The sequence below is a fragment of the Besnoitia besnoiti genome, chromosome II (assembly GCF_002563875.1).
Source record: "Besnoitia besnoiti strain Bb-Ger1 chromosome II, whole genome shotgun sequence".
NCBI classification, from domain to species: domain Eukaryota; phylum Apicomplexa; class Conoidasida; order Eucoccidiorida; family Sarcocystidae; genus Besnoitia; species Besnoitia besnoiti.
In genome coordinates, this window is record NC_042357.1 from 160229 (window position 1) to 173102 (window position 12874).

The 12874-nt window shown below is 52.2% G+C and overlaps 1 protein-coding gene across 1 annotated transcript; it reads right to left on the reverse strand.

Moving 5' to 3' along the window:
* Positions 1-8132: 8132 nt before the first annotated feature.
* BESB_033560 (SAG-related sequence) lies at positions 8133-8708 on the reverse strand (the record flags this gene model as incomplete). Its single annotated transcript, XM_029361942.1, has 1 exon — positions 8133-8708. One exon carries the CDS (start codon positions 8706-8708, stop codon positions 8133-8135), a length of 576 nt encoding a protein of 191 aa, XP_029220907.1.
* Positions 8709-12874: the final 4166 nt, after the last annotated feature.

Genomic DNA, 12874 nt, shown 5'->3' on the forward strand with positions numbered 1-12874 from the left:
TTAGACGTGGCTGAATACGCAGTATGACGACCGATGAAAGGATTCTGTCTATATCATCGACAGCCGGCAAGGGTATTGAGGACTCTTCTAGGGCTGCTGTGCAGCCAGCGGTGTCGCGCAGACGTGAAAAACCCATGGGACAGTCTAGGCACCGGTGTCTTTACTTTTAGTTGGGAAGAGGTGAGAAGGGGAGGCCGGGGGCGCAGTGTGCCCTCGTGGCTTTAGCGCGGCCTGTTTTGTGTTGAGCCAATCACGAAAAAGATACGAGGCGTGATGCATTAGTGTTTTGTTGTGTGACCAAGCAAGAAACGAAATTCTGCTTGCCGTGATGCCGGTAGGAACAACTGTGCATGTTTCTTTTGGGCGTGCGTTGGTCGACGCAAGAGGGACGATGGCTGAAAGAGTCTCGAGCGGCCCCGAGAAATGATCCGCGGCCCCCATGTGTTTGTTTTAAACGGGTGACCGACTCTGTAATACTCAAACACCAAGTGATTATGAGTATTCCAACGAGAGTTCCTTTCAAAACGACAAAGAGGGGACGAAACTCATAATGTTGTGTCGAACCATCGACGCGGCCTCCGAACGCTTTTCCGGCTTACGCAAACCGGGTCGCCGTACATTGATCAGCGCGACTGCACTGACATAGCTGACGTTGTGTTGGGCGACCCAACACGGATTGAAAGGACCTAGTTACTTTTCGTGTGATTATGCTCTTCCTGAGCGACAGCCTTAGGATTATGCACAATAGTACTCTCATCAAGGGCTTACCCAGCCAATGAGATATATCTGAGCCATAGCGCGGAACGCAAAAACGACAGCGACCCTGTGTCTTTGGCCACGCAGAATGCTCTGGCAGCCCTCATCGCGGAGAATCCCGATAACGGGCGGAATAACATACGCTCCACATTCCAGCGTCCCTTGCTTTCCAGATCCGTGTTCCGAGACGCCGGTGGAACACACTGTAACTCTACAATGCGCCGCCCTGAAGGGGCTTACATGCATACTCGGACATGGCACCTCATTTTCCGAAGTCAGTGCCATGTATGCGTTTCTAATCAGCATTCATCCAGGTTGCGGCAGGCCTACTGGCTACTCTATCCGTACACCTTTGGTTGCACACCTCAAAACGCCCAATATCATTCGCGAATTCGTACAGCTGATAGGACGGAACAAAACATCAGCTGTTATTTCTGATGTTGCCCCGGTTGGTAACAACATCGTGACATTAATTTTGAGGCTTGTCGATTGTATACCAGCACGTCACGATGCGCTACCGCTTGCCCGCCTGCAGTCTCCTCCAGCTGGAGTCCCATACACGAGCTGTTTATATGAGGTACCTAGATACTAGTATATATTGACACATGAAGTGGCCTATGGTGTATGGCTACCCTGTCAGGAAGATTTTTACTAGCTACCTGTTTCATCATCAGTTTTGCTAGGGCATCGGCACACAGCACCTTTTTCGCCGGCTTCGTTCGCCGTACAGCGGATACCTATGCCCGATAGCATTTATCGCACCTCCAAAGACTGCACCTGCAGGTGGAACTGCGTTGCACGCCTTACGTGCGCCGGGGAACGGCCGCGACCAAGGAAGGTGGTGAGACGGGCCGCAGATGGGACATATTTGATGAACGGAAGCGCACGTGGAGGCATCAATTGCTGCTTTCGCACAAGGCACTCGTCAGTTGAAAGGAGTGCCCTCACTTTCACATCAAGGCGCGGATGAGGGTTTGCCACTCACAGTCAAGTGCACGCAATTCAGACTTTCAGAGGCTGTGAGTATCCGGCTGCCGCCGCATACTTGTTGCGCTACCAGCCAGCAGCGGACACGAAGCGAATGACAAGACAACCAGCGGCAGAAAACGAACGTGTGCTTTCAGTTGAGGAGAACTGCAACACCGTCCATAAAGAAGAACACAAGATGAATACAGCGCTTATTGCGCTGCTCCTTCGATGTCCACTACTTGTGTTTGTCTCTGCAGTCGTTGTGCCTGATCCCCGATATCCGTCCGAAGGGCCATGCTCCCCTCCGTCTGGAGCGGGCGTGGACTGTTGGAGAAATCGGTGACCGTGAGTGTGTACGAAGGCACACCCGGTTTCGAGGACTGCGCTCCCATGAGCGAAGCTAGGAGCCCTCCAGTAAGTTTTGCGCTCCTCTGCATTCGTATCCTTTGAAAGCCTTTTCAAACTTGCTAGGCAGGAACGTGCTATTTTCAGCGCACCTCATTGTCACCGAGTTATTTCTTCGCGTGACATCCGCGGGAGTTGCGTCTCCATTGTCATTGCACTTGCCTGAACTCAACACATGCGTGACGGAGAAAAGGAAACCCCGCACATAACTTTGCGAATCCCGTCGGTTAAGTCGTCAGGTCTAAGAAGCCGGTGCAAGCTTCAATGTTATTTCACCTTTGGCTCAGTACCTCAATGTCATGAGCATGCTCTGGGGGGATTAAGGCCAGGCCGATGCGTGTCACGGAATTATGTTGTCCTTAGTCACCCGGCGAACACACACGTTCTAGAAAAAATACACTGCTGTGGGGCTCACGTTCATCTGACGCTTTCGAAGCCTCCGACCCCAGGCCGCGGTCTGAAACATGCATTTGATATCTGCGGCACGCAGGTCTTCCGGTAGAGAGTTACCCGCCTTGGCCTTGCGGAGGAAAAATACCGTGCTCGGTTTGTCTTGGGAGTCGCGATCTCGACTGTGTGTTCAGATACAGAAGACTCCGGACTGACGGTCAGAAAACTGCCTTGAATGCTCGTCTGCGTGTCACAAAGAGAGTCTTTACAGAACGTTTTAGATTTCGGCTGTGGGAAAAGTTCCAAACCACCAGAACACTTGAGTTTGATTGTTTCACGAGCTTTCTTGAGCGACCCTGTTTTAGTGCCGCCAGCCTTGCAATCCAGAGTAGTCGGCGAGGACGATGGATACACTCGAGCGCAAACAGAGCAGGGAACATACCGCGATGATGAGTCCATCTCCAGAGAGTCGGACGCGACTCCGACTGCTGGAAACTACGAAAAGGTTTACTTTCGGGTGTGTGACGCCGTTACGCGCAGTCGTCATCTTATTGAATGGACTAACACTCCCCGCAATGTTACAACCAATTCGCTACCGGACCTGGGCGTCCTCTACCAAGGTACACCGCAAAAAAGAGATGTTCACAGTGAATCGTGATGCAAGTGGTTTCCCATTGCTTGCTGCGCGGAAGTGGGAGTTGCCTTACTCGTGTATCGTGGTTAGGACAAAGGAGAAAGAGGAGAGTTAAAGATAATTATGCGCCCTCGGCGGCTCAACTGCACACTTTCGTGCAGAGCAGACCACTCGGCAAAGTGCGACGAGGCGCCGCAACTTTTAGAGATTGGCAATCATGCAGTTCTCGTAGAGAATAAGGCCCGCCTTTAATCTGAAATACAGAAATCATCTTTGCGTGCCACGTCACAAGGCTATATCCATCGAACGAGGGGAGAGTAGGCTGTGAGCTTTCCGAGGACTCACATTGTGGGCCTACCGTTGGTCAGCGGATTCTCGCGGTGCCGGAAACCCGGGCGTGCAGGGGACGGCGCGCAAGGGAGCCGGCAATTAGAGGCGCGCTTGCAGCCCGCCCATGGGCTGGCTGACTGTAAGGGGACTTTGTGCCCCGTATCCCAGTGACAATCCTGCGTCGACAATAGAAACAACCCAGATAAAGTGAATCTGAATGTCCTCTTGTGGCGAAGACACGCGGTACACGCAGGGGTCTCACTCTCAAACAAGGGGGGCACACCTGAGAGCTAGGGGATGTTGCTTGTACGGCCACGCTCGTGAATGCGGTGCGGTACAGGCAGTACCAGATCAAACTGTCCCAGAAGTAGTGAGACTCAAGCAGCAAGAGGCAAAATACAGGCAAGCCGCCATGGTATGCTCTTCAGGGCGATGGCACAGAAGCGGTCGCAAGGACGAGTGTCACCACCCCGCCAGGCTTTAAGGGCTGTTCAGTATAATATGTAAGTGTGTGTGTACCAGAGCGCTACTGTTGAGCACTCTACGGGCTACGCGACAAGAAGGTTGTGCAATGGCCACATGGTGCCGTGGAGATTTTCACTTTGTGAGACCCCAACAGAGGTCGTTGCCGACTAAACAGCTCGTCGAGCCCTTGCGTTCGTATAGCAACATGCAGCTCCGCACCGTCACTATTGGTTTCTAATGATGATTTCAAATGTTTGATTCTCGTGTTATGGAATATGGTTCCAGGCGAGTACCATGAATTCAACAAAAGCCATACATCAATCTGGTAGCATCCAGCATACAGCGCTTCATAAAAGCTCATTCGCCACCCTTTTCCGTCAAAACACACGCGAGGCGAGGAGACTAAGAGAGCACGCTGACAGAATACCTGAAGCTAGACTGAGCTTGCCACGTACCCCGTCGCTTGTTGATGTTTGGATAGTCGACGTTTGTGTGGCGCCGGGCTTTTCTGAAGGCGGAACATTCTCACCACTTGGGTCCGGTTCAACAGCTTTGGCAGCCTCAACGGTGATTTGCATTCTGCATTCGGTGTATGAAGGTGAGGGACTCAACTTCGGGGTTTTCGGGTTGCATTTATACCAGAGATAAATGGGGTTGGTTTGAGGGAACCTGGCAACTGTAAATGTGTATGCGGGCGCCTTCGGATCAGACGATTGCCCTTCGACAAGAGACGATCCTTCAAGGAGAAGCCCTGCCAACCTGGTTTCGCTTTCGGCGTTGCAGTCGGCTGCTATAAACGCTTTCCCAAAGTCGGCTGGCGCGAAATCACTATCGTTGCCGCATGTGAGAGTTACCGACTTGTTCTTAGGATTCAGGGTGACGGGCTGGCCGTCCTCGAAAGTTACAGTCGCCTGAACACACAGAATACTCCCACGAGTCACACAGTCGCCTCATTTAATAGAAGAAGCAAGCTCGGAGGAGCCAGTCCATCCACGCGCAGGGCACTGTCAGCTCATACGCATTCACAAATGGCACTGAAACGTTGACTGACATTTTCAAAGAATCGCTTGATGGAGATCGCGCAACTCTAGCATTATTTATTCGAAGCGTTCACGCCGTGGAACCACCACCTTGTTCCAAGGCTCAAGTCAAGCAACTCACGTTCGTCTTCTGCCGCAGACGGATCTGTTCCCCACGCCGCAATCTGGAATGTACAGGTCGGTGTCGTGGCGTCCAACGCATCGTCGGCGTTCACATGCGTTCGTAACCCCTTTCCTATCGACCGGCGACATTGGAAGTAGAGAGTGGCGGACTTTCCTTGAGGCTTCGCGAGTGTGATTGTGTATTCAGGACCTTCACTCCTCCCGTTTTGAATGGTCACGAACGATGCAGGTATCTCATGCGTTTGACTGCACTCTGAATCGATACAGTAGTGATTCGAGCTTTGCAGTGGATAGATTTGGGATTTTGGGGGGCACCTCAATTGGATGGTATCTGCGCCAGACTTAACTTTGGCAGTTACGAACTTTGTGTCAGCGAGATCCTGGGCGGACAACGTGGGAGTCTCCGGCCAATGAATAACCTGGGGTGGTGATGCGGCGCATGAAAGCATGCAGAGCAAGAAGGCGAAAGTAAGAGCAACGCCGGGCGCCGCGTAGCCGACTAGCCACGTCGCAGATTACCCACCGCTGTTCTTGTTTGAGGGCAGCCTGTACGGATGAGCCTCGGTGCCATTTTCGGAGAACCTATACGGGTAGGAGTAAGAAAGCACAGTCCGCGGTGCTCCGTGTTCTGACATACTCAGCCAACGAGAATCTCAGTGGCGGTCCAGTCCAGGAAAGCGCTCGAATCTTAATGCATGAATGTTTTCCTGTCCAAGCAAACGGCTCACAAACCTCCGTCCGTCGTGAAATCGGCACGAACAAATATATCCTTATGAGCCTGCCGGGCTCGCTGCAAGAGGGGCGATTGAAAGAGTCTGGAGCGGCTCTCAGAAGTAACCAGCCGTTCGCATATTGCTGAGATTAATTGATGGCGCTGCGGTGAACAAGGAACAAATGGGTAACGGCTCTCCAAAGAGACTCGCTTTCGAAACGTGACGAGGGACGAGGCTTCTGATGCGTTGAAGCATCGACACAACCCCCAACCCCTTCTGTCCGGCTGAGCGAACCAGTTCGTGTGGGGCCCAGGATGCGTGGGGCTGGGGCTCCAGATTAATGTAGCTCAAGCAATGTCAGGAGGTCCGACACGAATTGCAAGGAAGCCGTTTTCCTGCAGCCTCATTGTCACGGCTCCAACGACGCTCGAATTTAACGGCAATCTGCCAAACGTCTCCAGAAGAAAATCGAACCGCTCTACGTGACTATTTTGTCTCTCATAGACACTTCTGTTCTGGACGAAACACTTCCCATGAAAAGATGACCCCGTCCAGGGAATGCATGTCTACCCTAAACGGATCGAACAGCGTGGAGCCTCTGCCTTGTGCAGAGCGCTCAGGCAGCTCTCGGTGGGGAGTATCCCTATAACAGACGGAACGTCTCACATCTCGCGTTCCGGGCTCTCTGGTATCCTAGCTGTTACAGCCTTAATGAACACATGTACAACACGCCATAACCCTATGCGACACTGCGCCATTTAAACTAGCCTGCCTGCCTAAGTGTGCATGACACCTCACATGCAACGTGTTTGCCTACGTGTGCCTCTAATGAGAATTCGTCCCGGCTGCGTCACGCCAAAGAAACCTGTGTAAGGGATTGAAAGGGGAAACTGAGAAGTCGACGAACTGCTATGTTGTCGAAGCAACCTCTCCTGGCACTATTTTTTCTCGCATAGTCGGTGACTTTTCGCACCTTGCAGATAACTCGTCGAGCGCACACCCCCAAGACCATTTTATGTGACACCAAAGAATGGCAGAATGCTCAGCATTCACTAGTATGAGAGTGCAGACAACCGGTGGTATCGCGCCACCTGTAGGGACGTGAGAGAAGATGTTGAGAAACAACTGAGCATTCATTTGCTTTTACATCAGGAGACTCCCTTAACTTGTCACGTAATTTGGTAAGTAATCTGTGTACACTAGTGCCTCATTCTCCGGTGCACGCTGCGCATCTGATCCGCGCCGTGCTAGTCTCTGAGGGGATCAGGCCTGTTCCTCAGTTGGACGGGCCACCCCCGTCCTATTCACCAGGCATGTGAGCGACGCCATCACACCAATGTGACGGATGAACGTTGTACTCCAGTATTTGTCGCAGATCACGCGAGGCAACAGATGGCAGGGAGTGAGACAATGGCTGAGCCCAGGTATAGCTATACTCATGATACCCGTGTGATCGCAGTGAGGCCTAGAACTTATGAATGTGTCATGTATCGCTGATGCCTACGGGGGCAGACAACAGGACTGGAACCCGTGTACGGGGCTTGCTTTCCGCAACTCAACCTTTCCTGTCGTTCTCAGAAATTGAGAAGCCTTGGCACAGGAAAAACCAGTGGCAAAAAGGGGGGACGAATGTTTTTTTCTTTCACGCTGTCGCGGCAACAGGACACCTATTCAACTGCAATCATAATGACGCTACAGCAGCTACTCCACTGCTGCAGCCGAGAAAAGGGTTGAACGCCGAAGTGTACTCCAGCCACATGCCACGATTTCTCGGTGGCCCGTCTGTGGGGTTCTGCGACTACCGGCATCATTTGTAGGCAGCTTGGCCTGTTGGTTAGGGTCGGGCTCAGTGTCTGGGACGGGAACGAATACCTCTCTGGCTTGCGTACGGCTAGAGTTTCTGGAGAGTCTTTGACGGCTTCGAACTTGCAGCAGACCGACACAGCGTTTGCTTTCGAAAACGGTCGGAATAGAAATGCGTGTGCTGTGGCATCTGTCTCTTTTGTCTCGCAGTGCGGGACAACGTTAAGGACGCTACGAACCATGTATTCGTTTAACACGCACTACTGATTCTATTCTTTTCGTTTCCGATGTGGGGCGCTTTCTGGCCGGATCAGTATCATCGGAGGTGACACAAAAGAAGATGTTGACTTTCTGAGGGAAACCCCAAGCTCTCGAGCTCCAGTACATGCGGTCAGCAATACGTTTGCTAGAAGTGGAGTTCGGCTGCACTGCCAGTTCGACAACACGATGTTCACGCGCATCGAGAATAAAGTGCTCTTCGTCCTTGCTCAGCCTTCGTGTCCGCTAAACTACACGCAAAGCGAAATGACTCAGAAAGCACGCTGACAAAATGGCTGAACCGAGACTGGGCTTCTCCTCTACAGCGCCGCTCGTTGGTGTTTGGCTCGTTGAAGTATGCGTACTCCCGGAATCCTCGGAAGGAGGAGCTTCATCACTGTTGGGTAGTTCGGGATCGACGCGTTGGTCAGCCTCAACAGTGATTCGCATAATGCATGCAGGTTCTGCCTCACGCCTCATAAGATCCAGTTGTGCCTGGTTGCACCTGTAGCAGAGCTTGATGGGCCCGTCTTGAGGCAACTTCGCGACTGTCAATGTGTATGCAGGAGTCTTCCCATCAGACGATGGCCCTTGGACCAGAGTGGATCCCGTAAGTTGCAGACTGGCCAAAGTGCGTTCGTTGTTGCAATCGCCTTCTTCGAAAGCGTTCTCAAAATTTACTGGCGCGAAGGAGGTGCCGCTGTCACATTTGAGCGTTACCGACTGGTTCGCCTGGCTGAGGGTGACGACGTTGTTGTCGTTGAACTTTGTGCAGTTGTCTGGATACACAGGATAACTCAGCAGGCTTCGCATGTTCTGCATCTGATGGTGGAAGTAAACCTGCAGCAGCCGTTCCATGCACCCTGAAGAACACTGTAAGCGCATACGCATTAAAGAATGAAGGTGGAACTTTGTTTTACATCTTCAACTGAATCTGCTTAATACGGGTTAAATGCACGATCGGTGCTTCGAACTCTCGTAGCGCTGGCACGCGTGGAGCCACCGCCTGGTTCGAAGAGACAAGTCAAGCAACTCACGCTCATTCTCTTCGTCGGACTGAGTTGTTCCCCACGCCGCAATCTGGAATGTACAGGTTGTTTTCGTGGAGTCCAGAGCATCGTTGGCCTTCAGATGCGTTCTTAATCCCCTTCCTATCGACTGGCGGCATTGGAAGTAGAGAGTGGCGGACTTTTCTTGAGGCGTAGCGAGTGTGATTGTGTATTGAGAACCACCACTTAACGTTTTTTGAATGGTCACGAACGATGCAGGTATCTCATGCGTTTGACTGCATTTTGAATCGATACAGTAATGATTAGTGCTTTCCAGTGGAAAGAGTTCAGAATCTTCAAGGCACTTCAGCTGGATGGTCTCTGCGCCAGTCTTGACTTCAGCGGTTACGAAGTTCGATGGTTCGAGACCGGGGGATGCGAGCGTGTGAGCCGGCGGGCACTGAATGGGTAAGGATGCGGCGCATGGATGCGTGAGGAGTAAGACGCCTATGGTAACAGTGACAACTGTTGCCAAACGGTGCGCTGAACGAGCGTCCCGCATTGTTCTCGCTCGGGCGTAGTCGAAGCAATTAAACACGAGCGTCATTTTTAGAGAATTCCTGAGTGTAAGGTGGTACACGGGTATTGTATGGTCCCACTACGCCTAGACGGGGTCGCGTTCCTCAGTTCATGGCAGCACTCGTATGCACTGGTTGTATCTGATGCAGACGGAGACACCGTACACTTCCACTTGCCGAGAGGCCGGTGGTAACGACTCTGTATCTTCCCGATGAGCGCGCAGGTAGGCACGTAGAGGGACGATACCAAAGCTCGACAACGCCGGTGAATAAATCACTCAACTATTTAGCGTAGCGCTTGACGTTGAGGCCGCTAAAAAACAGAGCGGAACGCGTGGAAGCGGATCAACAAAACTGACTCTCGAATCATCCGTGACAAGGGCCGAAGCGCGTGTAGAGGTTCGAGACGACCTAAGTGCTTCTATCCCACAGATGAGGACCCCAGAAAAGGTGGGACCTCATCTGTGGGACCCCACAGCGACGTTGTTGAAGTAGTGTGGGGACGTCGACCACGAATTCCAGGGGAATGCTATTCATGTAGCCTTCTGAAGGGCCATCAACCGCGCTCGAATCGATCTATTACCATTCTGCGTGAAAGTGTTTATCCCTGAGTGGCAACCGGTAATTGGGGGAGGAGGCGGGCGGCGAGGGGGACCCGCTCGGCCACATGTGTGACCCAAGGTGAACTAGCTGCACCAGAGTGCTGCGAGTAAAACGAGCAAACGGTTGGGACTATTGGTCCGACAGGAATGTTTTGGCAATGCGAAATGTGGAGGAGCACATGAGTATACAGAATGGCTTGCATCGCGCTCCCCCCCCCGCTCTAATATTCTAACCTTACGTATACTCCCTGACTCTGGACGCGTGTGCACTTTCGTAATGCCAGTGCGTTCGAGAATAGAACCTACATTCTGGAAAGGCAACTGTGTACTACAAGCAACACGGAAAAAACGCTCGCCCTACGAAATGGCTGGGTAACGCGAGACTCCCTTCGACCGAAGCTTGAGCCGCAGAGTGATAACGACTCAACACGTTAATCAAAGACCTCAGTCACCGATTCGTCACAGTCGTCTAGATTTATCGTCAATGCAGGGGGTTACCATGGGGAGCACCCAGATAGCTGCCTTCTTTGCAACCCCACTGAGGCAATGTTCTCTCTCACGCATGCTATCGGCGGCACAAGCAAGGAGTGAAGCAGTGCTGACAGAGCTCCACGCGACTGATTCCTCTCTGCCTCGTTTGTCCTATTATCACAACTCGCCCAGATAGAGAAGTTAGCCTGTCTTCAGCGCATATCGCCAATCCATGCCGCGCGTGCACTAGTCACGCATGTAATACAGCAGAACATTCTGTCGTGTTGCACCATCACAACGCATGAAAATCGCTCGAGCCTGCCACAAGGCATGTCTTGGTGAAGCCTGATTCTGTCGGACACCGCGAAGTCTGAGCATTTGCTCCACTTGATGGTTTTCAGTCGCCAGCAAGACACACCATGGATAGGACACGAGGCGACGAAGTCGGCTGATCTCCTATGCGTTTCAACTAACTGCCAGAAAGCGCCTGTCTCTCATGTGCAGCCCCTGCAGCATATCATCACTCTTCAACGTAGATGTCTGTATCTTTTAGGACTTCCTCTGGATGCCATCCCCATCTTTGGCGGCGTTGCCAGAAGGCTATTCGCGCTACACCACAACAGATCAACGCGTAGCAATAGGGGGAGTCAAGTGGCTACTGTGATTATCGCGGCATCGACGAAAAAAGCACGATAGCATGGGTCTCTTACGGACAGAACTGTGAGATCCGGCGCCTCTCACCCAAAATTGGACCTGCTTGGTCCAGTTGCCGGTCGCCAGTACTTCCAAGGGTAGGAGAGGCTGGCTAGGCGGCTCGCAGAACGGACGCGTCCCCATCTCTGTCTCGGGGGGGCACCCCCGAACAGGGCAGGTTGCACTCAAATATTCTCGTAGAAAGTGGGCGCGGAAGAAGTACATGCCGAAAGGCTTCTGTGATCAGTTATTTTGGTGGCTCATCGACTCATGACAGGCTGCTGAGGATGAACCGTCAACGCAAAATACCAATAATAAAGAAGACCATACTGTATATCCAAATAATTACCCATTCACTGACCCCATTTCGAGCCATAAAATGTTGACGTATGAGCACTCGGGTATTCAAAGCTCGAATTTCAGATAAAAGAGCTAGGTTAATGGGAGAGGACATAAATACTAACATACCATCGGTTTTGGGTGGGATCACTGTTAACACCGCTCGTCACGTAACAAATCTAAAATCGTACTGTAGATTCTATATATGTACCGTAACTATAACCATGGTGACATCCAATGTTCACGATCATGGATTCAGTGTCCAGGCAGAAGTGGTGGGCGAAGACGTGACAGAGTTGACATAACCGCGCGAGACGCCCGCAGCTGCTCTTTTTGTATCAGGGAGCCGGCCTCAGGGAACTGTAGCGTCTCACATATAACCTGAAGCAAGTTTGGCGCGTGAGGAGAGGTGGAGTATTGGAAAAGAGTCCAGTTTTCACTACAGCCCTCGGTACGGTCTTTCTCTTTGGCAATTTTCGGAATGTTGATCGATAACACTGCGTCACTCACTTCTGTACACTGCGTCTCATAATCACGCCGCCGGATTCCGGGCCTGGGAACCGTAAAACAGTCGCCAGCGTGTGTAAGGCTACGTGAGGCCTTCAAGATGTCTGCATTTGCCAAAACTCCCCCGACATTTCGGTTTTGTCTCAACGTGGAAGGCCAAGGGCAGATGATGCAGGCGCACGCATCCATTTCCGCTTCACGGACGCTGCAGCTCCTGACGTGCAATGGTGTCGTGACGTCATGACACACTAAAGCAAACAAGCAATGCTGCATCCGGGAAGGATGCAGATTTACACAAATCGGCGTTCGGGAATCCGCTTACCCTGCTGGGCCTGCTACTGCTGACAAGAGTATTCCATGGGTGACCGGCGTGCGACACCGCTGTATATCCGTGCCAGCAATTAGGAGGGAAGCCACTGCAGTTGCAGAATAAGGCGGCTCTGGGATGTGCAAGCACAGGAGGATCTGAAGGCTTCACGGTGTCAGGAGCCCTCTTCCCTCTCATTCATTCGGGGCGCCCCTCTCTGATCGAGCCGTGGAGCTGATCGCTTCTGGACGCATGGGAACGCGTTCAGGGCCTGCACAGATAACTGTCACCAACAAAAGAGGCATACCTTTTGAGGATGCGGCGCATGGCAACATGCAGAGCGAGAAGCCAAATGTAGCAGCACCAGTTGGCGTGCAAAACCCCACTTCACGACGCCACGGGAGTATCGAGAGCTGTTTTCGCGGGGTAGTAGCGTATACGGTTACACCCTAGTGCCATTTTCGCACATGAATGAGCATGAACAAAGCATGGTGCTCAGCGT